The sequence below is a fragment of the Rhinopithecus bieti genome, unplaced genomic scaffold (genome assembly GCF_001698545.2).
Source record: "Rhinopithecus bieti isolate Rb0 unplaced genomic scaffold, ASM169854v2 scaffold_10548, whole genome shotgun sequence".
Taxonomy (NCBI): Eukaryota; Metazoa; Chordata; class Mammalia; order Primates; family Cercopithecidae; genus Rhinopithecus; species Rhinopithecus bieti.
In genome coordinates, this window is record NW_016806834.1 from 2,129,523 (window position 1) to 2,153,829 (window position 24,307).

The window sequence follows — 24,307 nt, forward strand, 5'->3', positions numbered from 1 at the left end:
AAAAAAAAAAAAAAAAAAAAAACTATCTTAGCCAGAAAAGCTTTAATATTTCAAAGCACAGTTGGAATTGTTGCCTTTTCTCAAAAGGAATAATTAGGTTCTACCACTTTCTCCCTAGGACGTACATTCCTCCAGTGTTCTATAATTAATATCTGTGGGGGCAGTGGAATTTGAAATCACTACAAAACACAACTACTTTTTGTTTCCTTGACAAATAGATGAGAAAGTCAGTCAAGCTGGTTTGTAAATTGTTCCATTCTTGGGTAATTTTTATTAGGGTCTCTGAGTTCCTTCAATAAATTAAACCTCATATATCCTTAATTCTCAGTTGAAATTTTAAAACAACTGACCAAAATCTCCCCTTTTGACTTTTAAAAGTACTGCTATAAAACAATAAACACTTGGAAAAAGTGGGAGGAAAAAAGAGAATATAACTGACAAAAGCCTGGGTGGAAGAAAGAATTTTGATGCAACTATTATTTATTAGTTTATGAAAGGCAGGAAGCCAAATCATTAAGAGTAAAATCATTCAACCCAAGGAAGCTGATAACAACAACAAAAAAAGAATAAAATCAGTAAGCCCCTACTCCCTAAAAAATTACACACATACATACACTCATCCCTCCTCTACAGACAAAACTAACATTAAAGTAATTCTGGGATGGCCTGTGGGGGCAAATTTTAATATGTGTTTTTCCATTGCCATTGTAATTTTCAAGATACCTCCATGCCACAGAACCATGTGAAGTTTGTCAGTAGTGTTTCACACTTTGAGTTACGGGAATGTTTATTTGCTGCAAAATTTACCCTTTAGCTTACTATGGAATTTGGTACAGCAAAATTGTGTTTTACATATTGCTGCAAACCCACCTAAGGCCATGGATGAAATCACCCTTTTGCTGTGAGAGACAAAGCAGCTGAAAGGAAGAAGATAACAACGGCTTGGAAAGTCTCACAATACAGACAAAAAGGCTTAATATATACCATTACAGTAATTATAACTTATATTAAGACAGTTCTATGTTTTGAAACATTGCCAGAAACCTGGAAAAATACCACCTATAACTCTATGAACCTAGAGCAATGGAATGAAAAAAAAAAGGTGACTTAGGCATCTAAAGGGGAAGGAGAGGATGGATAATAATGCAACTATAACAGAGCTCCTGCTCAATGAATCCAGAAATGCCATTAAGCCTAAACCAAGAGTAAAAACATGCAAGAGACCAAAATAGATTTATTATTTCTTTGGGGGGCTGAAACAAAGTTTACCTTGAACCTCAAAAAGAACCTAAGTCAATAACACACTAGACTAACTAAGTAGAAAGAGTCATCTAAAATACTAGAATGCCCCAACGGCCTTCTGAGAATAGAGGAATAAACAAACTTAAAGTGCTTTTCCTATATTCTTATTCAACAATCAACAAAGACTTCTTTGACCAAATGTATGAGGGATTTCCCCACACACACCAAGCAAGCAATTCTGCAATGAACACCAGCTAGATGCCCTCCAATTCAATTCTGACACTGGAAGACAGCATCAGATCCCACAAACTGAATGCTCAATCTCACAAGACTGCCCCCCACTTCTCATGCCAAGCACAAATCTCAGGTTGTTTTAACATTTGCTCTGACCCAACCACCATAAATCGGGGTTCATACAACCCCCTTCTTGGATTCCATTAATTTGCTTGAGCAGCTCACAGAACTCAGGGAAACACGTTTACGGGTTGATTATAAAGGACATAACAAAGGACACCAATGAACACCAGATGAAGAGATGGAGGGGGCAAAGTAGGGCTGAGAGTGCAGAGCTTCCACGTTCTCTCTGGGCATGCCAACCTCCAGGAACCTCCATATGTTCAGTTGTCCAGAAGCTTCCTGAAACCGGTCCTCTTGGATTTTTACGAAAGTTTCGTTATGAAGGCATAATTGATCATTGGTCACTGGTGTTCAGTTTACACCTTCAGCCCTTCTCCCTTCCCCAGAGGTTAGAGGGTAGGGCAGAAAGTCACAACCTCTAGTCCTGCCTTATTCTTTCCAGTGACCAGCCCCTATCCTTAGGCTACCCAGGGGATGCTAACCATCAGTCAACTCATTAGCATACAAAATGACACTTATCACTTTGAAGACCCAAGGATTTTTTGAAGTAGTATGCCAGGAAATGGGATAGAGACCAAATACAGATTTCACAATACCATAGCCTTCTCTCTGGACCTCTTCTCTATCTGTACTTGCCACTCTATCTTACTAGACTTACTTCCCTATCTACACTCTCTCTCTAGTTGATCTCTTCCAGCTTCCTGGCTCTAAAAACAATCCATATAGTAGACACCCTATGGTGACTGCTGAACAACTCTATGATATACTAAAACAATTGAATTGTACACTTTAAATGAGTATTTTTTTGTGAATTATATCTTTAAAAAGATTTCTTAAAATAGACATCCCAAACCTAACACATCCAAAACTAAATTTCTCATCTCCTTCCCAAAATCTGCTCCACTCACAGCCTTCCCCATATCAATAAATGTAACTCTTATCTTTCTAGTTGCTCAGGCAAAAAAAAAAAAAAAAAAAGTCATTCTTGATTATTTTCCTCTCTCACCCCACATTTAATCCATCTAGAAATCTGGTTGGACCTACTTTCAAAATAGATCTAGAATTAAATTACTTTTCACTTCCACTGGCCATAACCTGGTCCAAGCCATCAATATTTTACACTGGATTACAACAGCCTGGGAGGCTGAGGCGGGGGGATCACCCAAGGTCAGGAGTTTGAGACCAGCGTGACCAATATGATGAAACCCTGTCTCTACTAAAAATACAAAAATTAGCTGGGCATGGTGGCATGCACCTGTAATCCCAGCTACTCGGGAGGCTGAGACAGGAGAATTGCTTGAATCTGGGAAGCAGAGGTTGCAGTGAGTTGAGACGGTGCCATTGCACTCCAGCCTGAACAACAGGAGCAAAACTCCGTCTCAATCAAAAAAAATAAATAAAAGAGTTCATCTCCTTCTGCTTAAATGGCTTGCCATCTCACTCTGAATAAAAACCGAAGTCTTTACAATGCCTATAAAACCCTTGGTGAATCCCATTTCTCCCCTCCCCAACACCAACCCACCATAATCTCTTTGAACTCATCCACTAATCTTCATTTTAATTACTCCTTTCTAGCCACAGAAGCTTTCTTGCTGCTCCCAAAACTCACCAGGTACACTCTAACCTCAGGACTTTTGTTTTTTCTGTTCACTTAGTCTTGAACATTCCCACTTCATATCCTCAGGTCTATATTGCTTAATATCATACCTCCCTACTCAAATGTCACCTTCTCAGTGAGGCCTTCCCTTACCATTTAATGTAAAACTGCAAACCCTTCTGTTTCCCGCTTCCCTGCTTTCTATCTCTCTAGAGCATTTATCACCTTCTATTATGTTTAATATTTTACTTATTTGTTTATTGTCTGTCTCCCCTTACTAGAGTATATGCTGTCTTTGTGTGTGTGTTTGTGTGTGTTTCTTTTTTGAGACACAGTCTCACTGTTGCCCAGGCTGGCATGATCATGGCTCAATGCAACCTCTGCCTCCCAGGTTCAAGCAATTCTCCTCCCTCAGCCTCCTGAGTAGGTGGGACCACAGGTGTGCGCCACCAAGCCCGGCTAAATTTTAAGCTCTGTGAAGGCAAAAATTTTTGTTCATTTTGTTCTCCCGCTGTATCCCCTGTGCCTAAACAGTGCTGGCACAGTAGGTGTTCGATAAATACTGAAAAAACTGAATGTAAGCTAGGGATTTATAAACAAATTTCATCTTATAACTCAAAGTTAGGGTCTGTATCTACCCACCTGTATTACTAATTTGTTTATGTATCATATGTGATCAAAAAGCTGTATGCCTATGGCAATACTGTTATACTCTACATGTCATCAATCTAAATGAACCTCATATTTAGAAAGGTTTTTACCTAGATGATAGCTTCAATAATTATGTTCCATTTGTTTTCCCTTTTTTAATCAAAAACATAAATAAATGTCTATCAGAACTTCAAATCACTAAGAGAGAGTTTTGCCACAGAGGGGAAAAAAACAAAAAACACAAGAATTTAAAATCTTGATATTCTAATTAATCTATACAGCCTAAATCTTGAATAAATAAGGAAGCTATCAAAATTTTCTTGCACTGTAGAAAATATTTTATGAATAGGAAAGGCTGTGTAGGATGATGGGTAAGAGCGTACACCATAGATTAAGAATGCCTGGGTTTGAATTCTGTCTCCATCTCCACCATCTATTAGCTCTGTAACCATGGGCAAGTTACTTAACCTCTTGGTGCCTCTGTTTTCTAATCTGAAAAATGGAGATGATAATAACACCTACTTAAAAGAGTTATGAGAACTGAATGAATTAGTATGTGTAAAATGCTTAGAACAGTGCCTGGCATATAGTAAGCACTTAACAAAAGTTAAGCTGTAAAATTACCAGCTTCATGATCCATCTAAGGATCTTGATATCCAAACTGAGAAACCATTGGCATAGATTAACTGTGCTCTGTAAATTCTCTGCAAAAAAAAAAAAAAATCCTGTATGAAGATATTTTTTTCTAGTCCACGTTTATATGTTTCATTTGTAAAAAACATACCAGCTTGCATTGAGATTTACTTCAAAGTACTAAGGGAGAGGAGGTAAAGTGAAGGAGATAGGTAAAGAAAAGACTGTTACGTGATAACTACTGAAGTGGAGAGATCAGTAGAAAGGTGGTGTGTCATTATCCTTCTGTTTTTATACATATTTAAAGTTTCTATGAAAAACAGCTACGAAGAGTGCGGTGGCTCATGCCTGTAATCCTAGCACTTTGGGAAGCCAAGGAGGGTGGGCTGCTTGAGCTTAGGAGGTTGAGAGCAGACTGGCAAACATGGCAAAACCCCCTCTCTACAAAAAATACAAAAAATTAGCTGGGTGTGGTGTGTGCACCTGTAATCCCAACTACTTGGGAGGCTGAGACAGGAGAATCACTTGAACCCAGGAGGTGGAGGTTGCAGTGAGTCAAGATCGCGCCACCGCATTCCAGCCTGGGCAACAGAACAAGAGTATGTCTCAAAAAAAAAAAAAAAAAAAAAAAAAAAAAAAAAAAGGATTAAAAAAAAAAAAAAAAAAGACAAAATGGATGTCATGAACACAATATTTTCCATTTTGTCCTACTAGTTCTTCAAAGCATATGCTAACTTACTAGAGAGGCTGGTCCAATTCGTCTCTTACAAACTGGGAATGTAATTTCCAGCACTGTGCCAAGGTGCCCAAAACAAAATTCTGATGTAATTATTTTTAATACTCTGGATCTTAAAACTTTATCTGCATAACTATCATCATAAATAATAAATAATTTGAATGTTTTCTATGTGCTAGGGCCCAATGATGAAATACATGCATTATCTTCTTAAATCTAGCCAAAAACCCTGAGAGATCATATGATTCCTCTACAAGTAGACAGAATTATCTCTACTTGTAGATTGCAGAATTTTCATCTACAGGTACAGAACTACTATGAAAAACAGAGGCTCACAGTTTAAGTACTTTGCAAAGTGTCATGCAGTATTAAGTGACTGGAGTTAACATGTTAAAACAGGCCTAACTCTTTTATACTTTTCCATATTGATTCACATTTTACATTAAAAATGGGAAAGAAGGGCTGGGCCTGGTGGTTCATGCCTGTAATCCTACCACTTTGGGAGGCCAAAGCAGGCAGGACAGCTTGAGCCCAAGAGTTCAGCCTGGGCAACATGGCAATACCTCGTCTCTACAAAACACATAAAAATTTGGCTGGGCGTGGTGGTTCACGCCTGTAATCCCAGCACATTGGGAGGCTAAGGTGGGCGGATCACTTGAAGTCAGGAGTTTGAGACCAGTCTGGCCAACATCGTGAAACCCCGTCCCTACTAAAAAATACAAAAATTATCTGGGCGTGGTGGCATGTGCCTGTAATCCCAGCTACTCAGGAAGCTGAGGTGGCAGGATCGCTTGAGCCCAGGAGGTGGAGGTTGCAGTGACTGGAGATCATGCCACTGCACTCCAGCCTGGGCAAGAGCCACACTCAGTCCCTCCCCCACCTCCCCACAGAAAAGAAAGAAAGAAGTATAGAAATGATACTTTGGGTAAATTGCACATCAAATCCATACCTCCAACTATTATACCTGTAATTTCTTTCACTAAATTATAAATGCTTCCTTCTGATAAACAGAAATTAAAGCAATTCTGTTCCTTAAGTTCTTGATTAGCTATTTCACAACATTATGTTGGCAAATATTTACTGAATGCTAACTGTATGCCAGCACTATTCTAGTTGTTTGGGGACAGGGCAGCAAACAAGACAGCCCTGTCATCTAGTGGAGGGAAGCCAGACAATAAACATGTAACAAACACGGTAATATATACTGAAAATAAGATGATATGACAGCAATTGAAGGCACTACTTGAAATAAGGTGAGGCCAGGCGCAGTGGCTCACGCCTGTAATTCCAGCACTTTGGGAGGCTGAGGCGGGTAGATCACCTGAGATCAGGAGTCCAAGACCACCCTGGCCAACATGGTGAAACCCTGTCTCTACAAAAAATACAAAAATTAGCCAGGCACCAGGTAAGGCAGCTCACACCTGTAATCCCAGCACTTTGGGAGGCTGAGGCAGGTGGACTACCTGAGGTCCGGGGTTCAAGACCAGCCTGGTCAACATGGTGAAACCCCGCCTCTACTAAAAATACAAAAATTAGCCGGGCATGGTGGTGCATGCCTGTAATTCCAGCTACTTGGGAGGCTGAGGCAGGAGAATCACTTGAACCAGGGAGGCGAAGGCTGCAGGGAGCCGAGATCATGCCACTACACTCTAGCCTGGGTGACAAGAGTGAAACAGTCTCAAAAAAAAAAAAAAAAAATTAGCTGGGCTTAGTGGTGCATGCCTGCAATCCCAGCTACTCAGGAGGCTGAGGCAAGAGAATCACTTGAACCTGGGAGGAAGAGGTTGCAGTAAGCTGAGATCATGCCACTGCACTCCAGACTGGATGACAAAGTGAGACTCTGTCTCAAAAAAATTAAATTAAATGAAATGAAATTAAAATAAACAGATACATGTAACTTAAAAAATCTATTAAGACTCCATCTCAAAAAAAAAAGAAAGAAGGTGATCAAAGAAGGTCTTTCTGAGGAGGTAATATTTGAGCTTTGATCTAAACAATGAGAATGAGGCAGAATGTGAAGAAGCCCAAGGTAGGCAGAGCCGATTTTATAAGACTTATAGATCAATGTAAAAGAAATTCAGATCTTCACGTTGTTGCAATGAGATATCACTGCAGGGTTTTAAAGCAGAGGAATGACATTTGTTTATGCTACAGAAAGATCACTTTAGAAAATGATGGTCTGAGGTCGGGAGTTCGAGACCACCCTGGCCAACATGGTGAAACCCTGTCTCTACTAAAAATACAAAAATTAGCTGGGCGTGGTGGCGTGTGCCTGTAATCCCAGCTGCTCGGGAGGCTGAGGCAGGAGAACTGCTTGAACCCTGGAGGTGGAGGTTGCAATGAGCTGAGATAGTGCCACTGCACTCCAGTCTGGGTGACAAGAGCAAAAAAACTCTGTCTCCAAAAAAAAAAAGAAAGAAAAAAAGATGGTAATGAATGCTATAGTCAAGCAAATTAAAAGAACTCATCATCTATGCAACATATACTCAGGTAGCCTATTTCTCTAAATTATTTCCTTTAATACAAACAAAAGTCTCATTACACATTATGAAATAAAGGATAGGCCAGGCACAGTGGCTCACACCTGTAATCCCAGCACTTTGGGAGGCTGAGGTGGGCGGATCAAGAGGTCAGGAGTTCGAGACCAGCCTGACTAACATGGTGAAACCTCGTCTCTACTAAAAATACAAAAATTATCGGGGCTTAGTGATGTGCGCCAGTAATCCCAGCTACTCAGGGGGCTGAGGCAGGAGAATCACAGGAACCCGGGAGGCAGAGGTTGCAGTGAGCCGATATCATGCATTCCAGCCTGGGCGACAGAGAGTCCATCTCAAAAAAAAAAAAAGGAAAGAAAAGAAAAGAAGGATAAAATAGCCGGGCGCGGTGGCTCACGCCTGTAATCCCAGCATTTTGGGAGGCTGAGGCAGGTGGATCATCTGAGGTTGGGAGATCGAAACCAGCCTGATCAACATGGTGAAACCTCATCCCTACTAAAAAAAAAATACAAAAATTAGCCGTGTGTGGTGGCCGGCACCTGTAGTCCCAGCTACAGAGGAGGCTGAGGCAGGAGAATTGCTTGAACCTGGGAAGCAGAGGTTGCAGTGAGCTGAGATCGCGCCACTGCACTCCAGCCTGGGTGACAGAGCGAGACTCTGTCTCAAAAAAAAAAAAAGGATAAAATAAAAATATATCTGGAACATATCCTCAGGTAGTCTATTTCTCTAAATTATTTCCTTTTATATGAACAAAAGTCTAATTACACATTATGAAATAAAGGATAAAATAAAAATATCTCTGGAATCTAACAGTTACTTAAACTTATACTGAGGTATAAATATAAATATAAGTTACTAAATAATGGATGTCAGAAGAAAAAAGATAAGCAAAGTGGCATCAGGAAAATGGACAGAAAGGCTGGGAATGACAAAGATACCTACTTCACAATTTTTCCTAAAGCTGACTTAGAAACCAAACTCAAACTAAACTAAGTATAACTGTAAAGAAATAAGAACTTAAATGAAAACAAGGCCCATGCATAAACTGTTTTCATTGCGCCCCACACCATTCTGCTGAGTATTTCTCTCAAAACACTTTATTTACAGTGAGATCAATGAAGTTCATTAAATGTAAATACAAAATGACTAAAATTACCCTTAATAATTTTAGAAAGTTAAATTCCATTCCACTAGAAAAACAACATCAATGTATGATGTTGTTTTAGCCAAAAGCACTTAACTATATAAACTATACACAATGCACTTCAACTGACACACTGCCCTCCTGGAGCATTCATTTTTTCACTCGTAAGATATCAACAAAGGAAATAAGCTCAGGCACAATAGCAACAATAGCTGAGGTAAAAAATTCTGGCTTCATTATATCTCGTTATTGCTGACTAGAAAAAAAACTGTAATTGTCACTTGTGATCCCACACAGCAGAGACAGGACTGGGACCAACTTATTCTTGCAAATGATGTAACCATACAGTTAAAGCCCCAGAGCCCAAGGTGAGGAAATGTAAAATGCTTATATAGTTTAGTAAAAATGTTTTAAAATAGGGTGGAGAATAGGTTCTCTCACTCACATTAGAACTGCTTGCAATATATCACTGGTGTACCAAGTACATTAAACATTATTTTACAAAGTTAATGCTGAAGTCAAACCCTAACCCCACCATTTTACTGAGTAACCTTAAGCAACTTAATTTCTGAGTCTTAGTTTCCTCGTTTGTAAATCAGTGATTAAAAAATCTACTTCTCATCCCAGCACTTTGGGAGGCCGAGACGGGCGAATCACAAGGTCAGGAGATAGAGACCAACTCTGGCTAACACCGGTGAAACCCGTTCTCTACTGAGAATACAAAAAAAAAAAAAAAAAAAAATACTACTTCTCAGACGATTTTAAGGTACAATGAGATGGCTGGGCACATAGCAGATACTTAACATGTGAGTCTTCGATGATGACTGTTAGCATATTTGATGTTTTTGCACGTTATAATTTTATCTCTGGGCAAGAAAACTATTTGATCTGTTATTGGTAAACACAGGTAATTCTGTCTTGTATCTACTAATTTCTCTGCATTATTATTCAAAGAACCACAAAACATCCCTCCCAAAACTTTAAACACAAATAGTTTGAAGCATGGGGCCTATAATTTTGAAAGCTTTATCTATGTGTTCTCTAAAAGGTAAACAAATCAAAACACTACAGGAGCAATGGCAGAAGTGGAACAAGGCAGAATATCTGGATGATGGGTCTCACTGGTGAAATGCCGCAGGCAGGAAGCAAAGAAAAATTCTAATAGATATATATGGAGTAAGAGTTAACCCTCTCTTCTCAGCAGGAAACAGTGACTTCTCCACACTTCCTCCTATAAGATTTGAAATCTTCTGCAAACAATCCATGCTTTAACAGAGCTCATTTCTGTAGTAAAGCAGCAAAATGGAAAAATCTCCAGGATAAAGACAAAAAAGGCATAACTGGAGAAAAGGTACTACATATTCAAAAGCACATTTTCTTTTGTGATTACCCATGAGATCAACTCAATTGTGTAAAAAGGTATTTCAGGTAATTAAAAAGTAACGGGGCCGGGCACCGGGGAGCTCACGCCTGTAATCCCTGCACTTTGGGAGGCCAAGGCAGGTGGATCACCTGAGGTCCGGAGTTCGAGAACAGCCTAGCCAACATGAAACCCCGTCTCCACTAAAAATACAAAAAATTAGCCGGACATGGTGGTGGGCGCCTGTAATCCCGGCTACTCGCGAGGCTGAGACAGGAGAATCGCTTGAACCCGGGAGGCGGAGGATGCAGTGAGCCGAGATCGCGCCACTGCACTCCAGACTGGGCGACAAGAGCAAAACTCCGTCTCAAAAAAAAAAAAAAAAAAAAGTAACTGGCCACGCTTTATATTTTAAGGTATTAATGATGATACTGACTACAGTATCGCAGTTGTTTCTGGTCAGTATACAAGAAACCTGTATTTTATTGCAGCAAACACAGGTACAGGTAAAACCCGGTGGTGCCTCAGATCTATGTAGAGCTCATGCTGCTTCTTAACATTCATCCAGGTAAGGCTCTCCTTACTACACATTACAAGTTTTAGATACATTCATCCAGACAAGGCACTCCGTATTAAACATCACTGGATTTACTACTGCTTAAAACCACAGCTTGCCTACCATCAGGAAAGCCAGAAATCATTAACACGTCAAGGCCTGTAAGAAATAAACAGACGCTACAATTTCCACGAAGGTTCGGAAAAATCAATACACCTTACAAGGTTCTGAAATATTAAAAATATATATACGTAAATCTCTATGGATCTGAGCCCAACGGCCCAAGGTCACAACAATTCAATGGCTAAAAAACCCAAGAAATGAGTCTCCTGCAATTCAAGACAATCCTGGCTAGGAATGGAGTCTGGGTTTGGGAACACTGGGGTCAAACCTTTAATGTGAACAACCCCAATCAAATGCTGAGGCTCCGTGGGAAAACCCCAGGCGTTTCGGGCCACACTTCCTTCCATTTCCCCAGTCTTCCCTTCCCTAGTCACCCCCAACACTCACATCTCCGGAGCCACTTCATCCAGTGGTAGACGATAGTACTGTGGTGTTTTTTGTTCTCTATACACCAAGACGACAAGCCTTGAATGGATTCCATGGTGTTGGTTACCGACTGGAATTTTCGATCCAACGAGGACTCCAGAGCCCCTGCCGAAGAGGCCGACGAGGAGGAGGCCTTACTGCTGCCTCCGCCGCCGCCGGCCGCCATCTTCCCGGTTTGCACAAGCGCTGCTGCTCCTCTGGCGGCGGCGGCGGCGGCGGCGGCGGCGGCGACGGCGGCGGCGGCGGCGGGAGCGGGCAAAACAATCACTGCGAGTGCGTGAAAGCCGTAGGTGGGGAGGGAGCCTAGGGGGTGGGGATGGTGCACGCGCTGGGCTCTTCTGGAGGTACGGACGGAAACACCAGCTGCTGGGCACGCTGGCAGCTCCTACACGCTGCAAGGAGGGGCTGCGAGTCTCGGAGGTTTTTATCAATATTGTTCAAGGGGTCGTGTTTAAACCAGTCAGTAATCACGGAGAAATTACGCAGAAAACAGGACCTGCAGAACCTTTCAAACCGCCTGACGCCGAAACTAATGGTTTTATACTTTTCGGCTCTCAGTGCTAAGGCCCTTACCCGCCCCTATCCCCACACTCCTGTGAGCCAGGTCGGGCGTTAATATCTTAAATTTAATACTACCCGACTGCCCCTTCAGTTGCAGAAATCTTTCTCTCCTTTAGACTGGCTAGCACAGAAAAGGTCCAAGGCTACCTAGTCAGGATTTTTTTTTGCAACGCAATAGCAGCAAAGGGGCAGCAACAGTATCGCGCACGCGCCGCTTAGCCCCACCCCCCCATCCCTGCTTCCTTCTCAACCTTGAAAGCAGAGGGAGGCGTGATGGCGCGGCAACCTAACCAATCAGGAGTGCAGAACGAGAAGCGCGCGCAGGAGCTCTGAAGCCCCCCCCCCCCCTCCAGGGCCCAGGAGGCGCTACGATTATTTGTGCGCCTGCGCAGAAGATGAGCGTGTAGCTGGATGGAAGGAAAAACTAGGAGGGATGGGTGAGGAAGCTGGTCTAAGATTAGACTGGGGGGGGTTCCACCGCTCCGCCCCGCCTTTTGCTGCTTTTGGTCGCTCTCTTGGGTGTGTTCAGCTCACACAAGAGAGACAGAAAATTCCCACCACTGAGCCCACTGTTAGTCTTTGGCGGCCGCAGCCGTCGCCCCCAACTCCTCGGGGAAGCAACGCGCGACAAAATGGCTGGCAGCCATCTTGCAGCACCACAAAAGATGCGCATGCGCCAGCTCCAGTGAGCCATTCACTACGTAGACTCCGAGACCAAACCGTATTTCTCGCTTCCCTTGGAAGATAACATTCACAGCCGCTTGACCATTTAGGTTAGAGGAAAAGGAAATAAATGAGGAAGTGAAAGGAAATTTTCCTCATAAAATTTTTCGAAGCGAAAACAGAATGGCAAAATGTGACCTCATTTTCGCCAGCTATGATACAATCTTAAAATTGCATAATACATTATAGTTTGCAAGAGTCTTACGTAACTATTATATGAACCTTATAGGAACCATTTTATCGCATGTACCTGTGTAAATCCTGAGCTAATTTAAAGGCTTCTGTGTTCCCACTAAAAATATACAATTTTATTATAATTCAACGTCTCCCCACTGTGGCCACGCCTCTTGAGACAGGGAACCTGTTTTGTCAAGTTCATGTCCACTGTTCATTAATTCGACGAGTTGCTGAACCTCTTGTGCCAAGTACTGTTTTAGGTGCTGGGGAGCAAAACACACAAAAATCCCTTCCCTCCAGGATTTAGTGGCAGGACACCACAAACAAGTACATTTCAGACAGTATTAAATTCTGTAAAAAGGTGAAGCAGGGTAAGGGAAAAAGGGGTGTGTGTGTGTGCGTGCGCGCACGGCACGCACGCGCCAGTATGAGAATGGTGGTATGGTGAACCAGGAAGTCTTCTCGAAGGAAATAACTCGATCTGAACATTGAGAAAAAAGCAACCAAGCAGATAAGCGAGACGGGGAGCGGAACATGCTGGCATTAAGAATAGCAAGTGCAAAGGCCCTAAAACACAGTCTCGCTCTGTCCCTGCCCAGGCTAGAGTGCAGTGGCACTATCATAGCACACAGCAGCCTCAATCCGCCAGACTCAAGTGATCCTCCTGCTCAGCAGCTCAAGTAGCTGGGACTACAGGCCTACACCACCACACCTAGCTAAAACAAAACAAAACAAAACAAAATTTTTTTGAGACGGGGAGTCTCCCCGTGTTGCCCAGGCAGGTCTCAGTCCTGGCCTCAGTCCTCCTGGTTTCAGCATCCCGAAGTGCTGGGATTATAAGCGTGAGCCATCATGCCTGGTCCTGACCCCACATTTTTTTTTCCTTTTTTCTGTAACTCTAGCCAAAGACCCACTTTTTTATAGACTATTTTTTAGAGCAGTTTTAGATTCACAGCAATTGTGTGGAAAGCACACAGAAATCCGTATACCTCCTGCCCCTACACATGAATACCCTCCCCCATTATCAATGTCACCCACTAGAACGATACATCTGCTACAACTGACAAACCTACACTGACACATTATCACCCAAAGCCCGTAGTTTACATTAGGGTTCGCTCTTGGTGTTATACCTTCTGAGTCCGGAAAAATGTATAATGGCATGTATCCACCATTATAGTATACAGAGCAGTGAAACTGCTCTAAAAACCTGTGTTCCACCTATTCATCCTTCCCTCCCCCTTAATCCCCTGGCGACTACTAATATTTTTACTGTCTTCATACTTTTGCCTTTTCCAGAATGTCATATAGTTGAAATCATTCAGTATGTAGGCTTTTCAGACTGGCTTTTTTCACTCAATAATATGCATTTCAGGCTGGGCGCGGTGGCTCATGCCTGTAATCCCAGCACTTTGGGAGGCTGAGGCGGGTAGATCATGAGGTCGGGAGTTCGAGACCAGCCTGGCCAACATAGTGAAACCCTCGTTGCTAATAAAAATACAAAAATTAGCCGGGCATGGTGGCGCACGCCTGTACTCCCAGCTACTCGAGAGGCTGACGCAGAAGAATAGCTTGAACCTGAGAGGCGGAGGTTGCAGTAAGCCGAGACCAGGCCACTGCACTCCAGCCTCGGCAACAGAGCGAGACTTCACTTCGAATCAAAAAAAAAAAAAAAAAAAAATGCCATTTTCAGATTTCCTGGCCATTGTGCTTTTCGAGTGGCTTGATAGCTGCATTTTCTTTTTAGTGCTGAATAATATTTCCGATTGTCCAGATGTGCCAGCTTTTATTATCCAGTTCACTGCTGAAGGACATCTTGGCCTTCCCCACATTTTGGCAATCATGAATGAAAGCGCCGTAATTAAAAAACATCTCCTGTACACGGGCCTTTTGGGGTGAATAATTTTAGACTGTCCCTTGGGTAAATACGAAGGAGCCACAATTGGGTTAGCTCCAAGGGGAAGACCATGTTTACTTTTGTAAAGATAAGTTATCAACTGAGGCTGGGGCCGTTGGGGCTCAGTGGCCTGTAATTCCCAGGACCTTTGGGAGGCCCCGAGGCTGGGGTGATCACCCCGATAGAGGTTAAACCTGCACCCTGACCCTAAGCCCCATTGGTGATCAACATTCCCTAAACTAAAAAAAAAATATCAGGGCCAGGAAGCAGTTGGGGGGCTCCATGCCTGTAATCTCAGCACTTTTGGGCAGCGAGGCTGGTGGATCACCCGAGGTCAGGAGTTAAGAAACTTGGGCAAGCCTGTGACAACATGGCGAAAACCACATCTCCCTCTAAAAATACCATGGCCCAGGAGCCGTGGCTCATGCCTGTATCTCAGCCCTTGGGAGGCCAAGCGGGGTGGATCACAAAGTCAGGAGTTCAAGACCAGACTGACCAATATGGTAAAACTCCCTCTCTACTAAAATTACAAAAAATTAGCTGGGCGTGGTGGCAGGTGCCTGTAATCCCAGCTACTCGAGAGGCTGAGGCAGGAGAATTGCTTGAACCTGGGCAGCAGAGGTTGCAGTAAGCCGAGGTCACACCACTGCACTCCACCCTGGATGACAAACTGAGACTCTTGTGTCTCAAAATAAATACATACATACATACATACATACATACATACATACATAAAATAAAACAAAATTAGCTGGGCATGGTGGCAGGCACCTGTAATCCCAGCTACTTGGGAGGCTGAGGCGGAAGAATCACTTGGACCTGGGAGGCAGATGTTGCAGTGAGCCAAGATCAGACAATTGTACTACAGCCTGGGCAGCAAGAGTGAAACTTCCTCTCAAACAAAAAAAAAAAAAAAAGAAAGAAAAAAATCGGCTGGGCACGGTGGCTCACACCTATAATCCCAGCACTTTGGGAAATCAAGATGGGCTTATCACTTGAGATTGTGAGTTTGAGGCCAACTTGACGAACATAGAGAAACCCCATCTTTATTAAAAATACTAAATTAGCTGGGCATGTTGGCACTTGCCTGTAATCCCAGCTACTCAAAACAAAAAACAAAAAAACAAAAAAAAAAAATCATCAACCTGTTTACCAAAGTGGATTTACCATTTTGTATTTCCATCAGTTCTACATCCTCACCAGCATTTAATGTTGTTAGTCTTTTGGATTCTGGCCACTCTAATAGGTGCGTAGCAGTATTTGTTGTTCTAATTTGCATTTCCCTAATGACATATGATGTGGAGCATTTTTTTATTTTTATTTTTTTGAGATGGAGTTTTGCTCTTGTTGCCCAGGCTGGAGTGCAATGATCTCGGCTGACCACAACCTCTGCCTCCTGGGTTCAAGCGATTCTCCTGTCTCAACCTCCTGAGTAGCTGGGATTACAGGCATGTGCCACCACGCCCAGCTAATTATGTATTTTTAGCAGAGATGGGGTTTCTCCATGTTGGTCAGGCTCATCTCGAACTCCCGACCTCCAGTGATCCGCCCGCCTCGGCCTCCCCAAGAGCGGGAATTACAGGCATGAGCCACCGTGCCTGGCCTTTTTTTATTTTTGAGACGGAGTTTTGCTCGTTGCCCAGGCTAGAGTGCAGTGGCACGATCTTGGCTCACTGCTGCCTCCGCCTCCCAGGTTCAAGCGATTCTTCTGCCTCAGCCTCCCAAGTAGCTGGGATTACAGGCATGCGCCTCCATGCCTGGCTAATTTTGTATTTTTAGTAGAGACAGGGTTTCTCCATGTTGTTCAGGCTGGTCTCGAATGCCCGACCTCAGGTAATGTGCTCGCCTTGGCTTCCCAAAGTGCTGGGATTACAGGTGTGAGCCACTGCGCCCGGCCTGATGTAGAGCATCTTTTCATATGTTTATTTCGCATCTATGTATCTTTTTTTGATGATGTGTCCATTAAGGTCTTCGGCCACTATTTTTTTATTTTGAAACGGAGTCTCACGCTGTCGCCCCTTGCTCGCCCAGGGCTGGAGTGCAGTGGTGCGATCTCGGCTCATTGCAAGCTCTGCCTCCCGGGTTCACGCCATTCTCCTGCCTCAGCCTCCCAAGTAGCTGGGACTACGGGTGCCCACCACCACGCCCAGCTAATTTTTTGTATTTTTAGTAGAGACGGGGTTTCACCATTACCCAGGATGATCTCAATCTCCTGACCTCGTGATCTGCCTGCCTTGGCCTCCCAAAGTGCTGGGATTACAAGCATGAGCCACCGCACCCAGCTCTTTTTTTTTTTTTTTTAAACGGAGTCTGTCTGTTGACCAGGCTGGAGTGCAGTGGCAGGATCTCAGGTCACTGCAACCTCTACCTCCTGGGTTCCAACAATTCTCCTGCCACAGCATCTCATGGAGCTGGGATTAAAGACATATGCCACCATGCCTGGCTAATTTTTGTATTTTTAGTAGGGACAGGGTTTCACCATGTTGGCCAGGCTGGTCTGGAACTCCCGACCTCATGTGATTTGCCCACCTTGGCCTCCTAAAGTGCTGGGATTACAGGCCAGCACCACTTTTTAATTGAGTTGTTCATTTTCTTAGTATTGAGTTTTAGGAATTCTTTGTATGTTTTGGATAAGTCCTTTATCAGATCTTTTGCAAATATTTTCTTCCAGTATGTGGCTTTTTTTTTTTGTGACTGAGTCTTGCTCCATCACCCAGGCTGAAGTGCAGTAGTGTGATCTCGGCTCACTGCAACCTCCACCTCCTGGGTTTGAGCAATTCTCCTGCCTCAGTCTCCTGAGTAGCTGGGATTACAAGCGCCCACTATGATGCCCAGTTAATTTTTTGTATTTTTGGTAGAGACAGGGTTTCACCATGTGGGCCAGGCTGGTCTTGAACTCCTTACTTCAAGTGATCCACCTGCCTTAGCCTCCCAAAGTGCTGGGATTACAGGCGTGAGCCACCACACCCAGCCCTTCTTTTCATTTTCTTGACAGTGTCTTTTGCACAGCAGAATTTTTCATTTTAATTAAGTCCAGTTTACAATTTTTTCTTTTATGGATCATGCCTTTGGTGTTGTTTCTAAAAAGTCAAGGCTGGCTGGGCATGGTGGCTCACGCCTATAATCCCAGCACTTTGGGAGGCTGAGGTGGGCAGATCAGGTCAGGAGTTCGAGATCATCCTGGACAACATACTGAAACCCCATCCCTACTAAAAATACACTAATTAGCCAGGTGTGGTACACACGCCTGTAGTCCCAGCTACTCGAGAGGCTGAAGCAGAATTGCTTGAACCTGGGAGGTGGAGGTTGCAGTGAGCAGAGGCCACGCCACTGCACTCCAGCCTGGGTGACAGACTGAGACTCCGTCTCAAAAAAAAAAAGTCAAGGCCAACCCCGAGGTCAGGTAAATTTTCTGTTATCTACTAGGTGCTTTACAGCTTTGCATTTTACATTTAGGTCTGTTACCTACTTGGAGTTAATTTCTGTGTCTAGATTCACTTTTTTTGCATGTGAATGTCCAGTTGTTCCAACACCATTTTTTAAAAAAGATTCTCTCTCTCCTCTGTTCTATTGCTTTTGCTCCTTTGTCAAAGAGCAGTTGACTATATTTATGTGAGTCTATCTCTGGGCTCTCTATTCTGTTCCACTGATCTATTCTTTCACCAATACTATACTACCAGCTGGGCATGGTGGCTCATGCCTGTAATCCCAGCACTTTGGAGGCAGAGGCCAGGGGATCACCTGAGGTTGGGAGTTCAAGACCAGCATGACCAACATGGTGAAACCTCATCTCTACTAAAAATACAAAATTAGCTGGGCGTGAGATTATACATATCTGTAATCTCAGCTACTTGGGAGGCTGAGGCAGGAGAATCACTTGAACCCACGAGGCGGAGTTTGCAGCGAGCTGAGATTGCACCATTGCACTCCAGCCTGGGCAACAAGAACGAAACTCGGTCTCAAAAAACAAACAAACAAAAACAAACAAACAAAAAAACAGCCAGCCAGGGTGGCTTACGCTGTAATCCCAGTACTTTGGGAGGCCGAGGTGGGTGGATCACCTGAGGTCAGGAGTTCAAGACCAGCATGACCAATGTGGTGAAACCCTGCCTCTACTAAAAATATGCAAAAATTAGCTGGGCATGGTGGCAGGCACCTGTAATGCCAGCTACTTGGGAGGCTGAGGTAGGAGAACTGCTTGAGCCCAGGAAACGGAGGTTGCGGTGAGCCGAGAAAGCGCCACTGCACTTCAGCCTGGGCAATAGAGCAAGACTGCATCTCAAAACAACAACAACAAAAATACCACCTTCATTACTGTAGCTTTACAGTAATTCTCAAAGTTGGGTAATGTCAGTCCTTCAACTCTCTATTGGATTTTTTTTTTTTCCTTGAGACAGGGTCTCACTCTGTCACCCAGGCTGGAGTGCAATGGTACTTCCCAGGTCCACGTGATCCTCCCAGCCTCCGAGGTAGGTGGAACCACAGGCACATGCCACCATGCCCGGCTAATTTTATTTTTAAATTTTTTGTAGACCGGGTAGTGACTCATCTGTAATCCTGGCACTCTAGGAGGCCAAAGCAAGAAAATGACTTGAGCTCTGGAGTTGGAGACCAGACTGGGCAACAAAGTGATACCTCGTCTCTACAAAAAAATTTAAAAACTAGCCAGGTGTGGTGGCATGTGCCTGTAGACTCAGCTACTTGGGAGGCTACGAGGTGGGAGGATTGCTTGAGCCAGGGATGTCAAGGCAGCAGTGAGTCAAGATCATGCCACTGCACTCCAAACCTGGGCAACAAAGGGAGACCATGTCTCAAAAAAAAAAAAAAAGTTGCAGACATGAGGTCTCCCTATGTTGTCCAGGCTGGTCTCAATGATCTTCCAGCTTTGGTCTCCCAAGGTGCTGAGATTACAGGCATGAGTCACCACACCCAACCAGAATTGACATCTTTACAATACTATCTTCCTACCATGAATGTGAAATACCATTGCATTTATTTAGTTTTGGGTTTTTTTTTTTCATTCGAGTTTTGTAGTTTTCTTCATATAGATCTTACACATATTTGGATTTATCCTGAAGTATTCCACTTCCTTTTGGTGCTAATATAAATGGAATTCTTTTAATTTCAAATTCTACTTGTTCGTTACTGGTATACAGGAGAGCAACTGATTTTTCTATTGTAACCTTATATCCTGCAACCTTACTATAATCATTTATTAATTCCAGCCAAAGGGTTTCTAAAACTCTTCCAATAAAAATAAAGAAAAAACTCTTTCCAAAACTAATAACTGCCATTAACTAAAGGTATTCAAAAAGGACTGGAAATAGATGAAATTACCAAAATTCACAAAGTATTTCAAGTGATAACAGCATCCTCAGGTAAGAACTATCCTGAGAATAACACTCATTTCAAAGAACATATCTGTCACTACCCCTTTATTGTACAAATGAGGCAATATATACTTAGTGGCTGAGTTTGGTCTGTAGTCAAACAAATCTGGGTTCAAATTAAGCTCTACAACTTACTAAGTCATAAACTTGGGCAAATTATTTACTCTAAGCCTCAGATTCCTCACCTCTAAAATGCGTATTTCTCCTAAGTTTGTAAGGAGAAATAAGGAGGTAATGCTTGAGAAAATTTAACAATTAAAACCTGGAGGCACAGAGAGACAAGTGATATACTCAAGACAAGTTTTGAGTCTCATTATGGGTACATTACAATAAACTATAGCATATTGTAATATAAATATTTCTTTTAGATCTTATGCAACCAATTCATTTTTGAAGTAGTGTATAATTTACACATATACTTGTAACAAATCCTTTAACAGAACACTTATTTTATGACAATGAATTTTCCCCTGCATTTGCTTAAATCAAGAAATACTAAAATAGCTAGTTCAACTCTCTAGCTCCCAAATTTCACAGATATAATTACTAGTAAGCACTCAAAATCTTCATTGCTGTGTTCTGGCAAGCTGGAGTTATTTCAAAGATTTCATCCTGCACCATCCTTCAGATGATGAACCTCACTCATCTGGGTTAGTTTGCTTATCTCTTTTTTTTGAGACAGAGTTTTGCTCGTGTTGCCCAGGCTGGAGAGCAGTGGCGCGATCGCAGCTCACGGCAACTTCCACCTCCCGGGTTCAAGCAATTCTCCTGCCTCAGCCTCCCGAGTAGCTGGGATTACAGGCATGCACCACCACGCTCGGCTAGTTTTGTATTTTTAGTACAGACGGGGTTTTTCCATGTTGGTCAAGCTGGTCTCAAACTCCTGATATCAGGTGATCCACCCACCTCGGCCTCCCAAAGTGCTGGGATTATAGGCGTGAGCCACTGCGCCCAGCAGTGCTTATATCTTTGTTTGGCTTTTTTTTTTTTTTTTTTGAGAAAGAGTTTCACTCTCGTCGCCCAGGCTGGAATGCAGTGACGACATCTTGATTCACTGCAACCTCCGCCTCCCGGGTTCAAGCGATTCTCCTGCCTCAGCCTCCTGGGTAGCTGGGATTACAGGCATCCACCAACACACCCCGCTAATTTTTTGTATTTTTAGTAGAGATGGGGTTTCACCATCTTGGGCAGGCTGGTCTCGAATTCCTGACCTCAGATGATCTGCCCACCTCGACCTCCCAAAGTGCTGGGATTACAGGCGTGAGCCACCAAGCTCAGCTTGCTTATCTCTAAAAAAGGAGAATCCTTTGAGCTGGAACTTAAAAAACTTAAAATCAGGCCGGGCGTGGTGGCTCACGCCTGTAATCCCAGCACTCTGGGAGGCCGAGGTGGGCGGATCACGAGGTTAGGAGTTCGAGACCAGCCTGGCCAATACGGTGAAACCGGTCTCTACTGAAAAATACAAAAATTAGCCAGGTATGGTGGCATGTGTCTGTAGTCCCAGCTACTTGGGAGGCTGAGGCAGGAGAATTGCTGGAACCTGGGAGGTGGAGGTTGCCGTGAGCTGAGATTGCGCCACTGCACTCGAGCCTAGGCAACAGAGCAAGACTCGGTCTAAAAAAAAAAAATTAAAAAAATTAAAATTAAAATTAAAATTAAGAAGGAGAGAAGTTGCACTAGTTTTTCCTCAAAGCCCTGTGTGGTCCCCTATCTCTTCTTACCTCCTTGACCGTAGTGCTCCCTAATACTACCTTAAAGTTGGAACTCTGACCAGTACCTGAAATACAGATTTTTTTTAAAGGGGATTAATATTATAACACAGAATGTTGTAACTTCTTGTCAGACATCCATTCTCAAATACCAATTCATAGCATGCTCCACCTAGCAAGAAGGCATGGGAGCTCTATTGACTTGTTTAATCCATTCCCAACACAGGCAATATGAAACAGAAGGATAGGTATGGTAAAAATTTTGGACTTCAATAGATAACTTATGCTGACTCATATACTCCTAAAATCAAACCAGAAACATTAAATGCTGAAATAAAACCAACCACAGGTAGTCGGATTCATAGATAGAAAAAAAAAAAAATTACACAATTTCTACTAGAAGTGAATTTTTAAACTAGTAAAAGAGACAAAATGGGCTAAATTCTTAAATCCTGTTCCACTTTACAAACTGACCCATAGCATCCTCCTTGGACTCTTCCTGTGTCCTTTTTACCCACAACACACATTCCCACATATGCACCCCTTAGAGGAACTGATTTCCTGGAAAGACTACTTAGCCAAGTCCTGAGGTAATCTGACCTGGTGATTCTCTCAGTTAAGGGATGGATACTCATTTGTCCCTCCTCCCTCCCTTACCACTTTACACATCTCCCTGCTTCATTCTGCTCCAGGAAAACAGTATTTATCGTTCTAGCTCCAGGATGAGATCAGACATTTCCACTAGACTTCAAAAATACACATCCATCTATCCATCCATCCATTCATCCATTTATATATATAAATAAATGTCAATGACAAAAAATGTTTTTTTTCTACAGCAATTGCTAAAAGTCTGGAAAAAAGATCACCTGGAGACCCAAACTCTAGTACTTAGGAATGTGTGAAAAATATCACACCAAGTTTAAAAATAACTCTTTAATCATATGCACATAAGGGGAATAAAGGGCAACACCAGGCTGACTCGGGAGGGGAGGAAGATATTCTCCCTTTGTCCCAGTGTCTGCTTGGCACAGTTCTGAGATCACACAAACAAGTGGGAGTGGGTTGGGAAATAGAATAAGTGAGAGGACTGAAGAGACAAAGGCAAGGGGGGAGAGGCAAGGGCTTGCAGTAGTCTCAATCAGTGGACTCTAACACAGATTCACTCAGCGCAAGGTCCCAGTAGTGTTCAGCCCCATGCTTTTTGAAATGCTCACGAGCCATGTTCTCTGTAGGACACTGTTTAAACTTCATCTCTCCAAAGCTCCGGTCTTTGGCTGTACCCTAGGAAAGAGATATGTAATAAAAATACTTCCAATTTCTTATTTAAATCAGATATAATATTCTTTTATAAGACCTAGTAACAGCTGTGAGACATGTGCCCAGCTGAACGTGATTTTATGGTAAAAAAAAAAATTGTGACCTCCATTTCCTTGGATATTTGTATGAGTTTTTATGAATTCATATGCATAAGGTTTTTAGATTTTTGAAATGAGGATGAGGAATTCTTTGGTGCCTGGGTGGAACAGCAAGTCAGGAAGAACTATGGAAGGCGGAATGAGATAAACTTATCTCCCACCAGGCCTTCAGGACTAAATTTGGGCCTTCAAAAAGGCCCAAAAAACTATTTATACAAGCAGAAGGCTTTGGGGCCCAGCAACAAAGAACAACTCGGGGTGGGGAACAGAAGAAGAGCAGGTACCAGCAGAGAATTACAACAGAAAAAGACAGTACTGGGCAGAACGGCATTCTTGCCAAAGGCACCAGCAGCAATGGCAATCATAAAGCACTACCTCAAGAGGCTTTCAGGGAGTAGACTCCAATAAGGAGGCTGGAGCAGAACTTGGCTTGTTTCTGAACATGAAAGACAATTCCTGAAAACTAAATTCCTACAACATTAATACTGGTTCTCTAAGAAGCTGGGACTTTTTCAGTAAGTACTCTTCAGAGATAAATAGAAGAAAATTGAAAAGAGATGAGGGGGCTGAGATATGTGAAGATATGGGCGCAGTAGCTCATGCCTATAATCCCAGCACTCTGGGAGGCTGAGATGGGAGGATCAGTCAAGGCTAAGAGTTCGAGACAAGCCTGGGCAACATAGTGAGATTGCATTTCTAAAAATTAGCCAGGCACAGTGGTGTGGACCTGAGGTCTCAGATACTTGAGAAGCTGAGACTGGAGAATTGCTTGTCCCTGGGAAATCAAGGTTGCAGTGAGCTATGACTGCACCGCTGCACACCAGCCTGGGCAACAGAGCAAGACCCTGTCTCTAAAAAAAAAAAAAAAAAAGGCTGGGCGCGGTGGCTCAAGCCTGTAATCCCAGCACTCTGGGAGGCCAAGGCGGGCGGATCATGAGGTCGGGAGATCGAGACCATCCTGGCTAACACAGTGAAACCCCGTCTCTATGAAAAAATACAAAAAATTAGCCGGGTGTAGTGGCAGGCGCCTGTGGTCCCAGCTACTCAGGAGGCTGAGGCGTGAACCCGGGAGGCGGAGCTTGCAGTCAGCCAAGATTGTGCCACTGCACTCC

The 24,307-nt window shown here is 43.1% G+C and overlaps 2 protein-coding genes across 6 annotated transcripts in view; both read right to left on the reverse strand.

Annotated features, from left to right (window-relative positions):
• Nucleotides 1–12,116, reverse strand: part of RPRD2 (regulation of nuclear pre-mRNA domain containing 2) — a 123,758-nt gene extending 111,642 nt beyond the window's left edge. For 3 of the 5 annotated variants that reach the window (XM_017877809.1, XM_017877806.1, XM_017877805.1), the window contains exon 1: nt 11,282–12,116. In XM_017877809.1, the coding sequence (XP_017733298.1) occupies nt 11,282–11,486 (205 nt within the window). In that variant the 5' untranslated portion in view covers nt 11,487–12,116. The remainder of the gene's footprint in view (nt 1–11,281) is intronic. The other 2 variants (XM_017877807.1, XM_017877808.1) reach the window with 1 other exon arrangement.
• Nucleotides 12,117–22,698: 10,582 nt separating this feature from the next.
• Nucleotides 22,699–24,307, reverse strand: part of PRPF3 (pre-mRNA processing factor 3) — a 32,402-nt gene continuing 30,793 nt past the window's right edge. Inside the window, exon 11 of the mRNA XM_017877865.1 lies at nt 22,699–23,061. Coding sequence (XP_017733354.1) covers nt 22,915–23,061 — 147 coding nt within the window. The 3' untranslated portion in view covers nt 22,699–22,914. The remainder of the gene's footprint in view (nt 23,062–24,307) is intronic.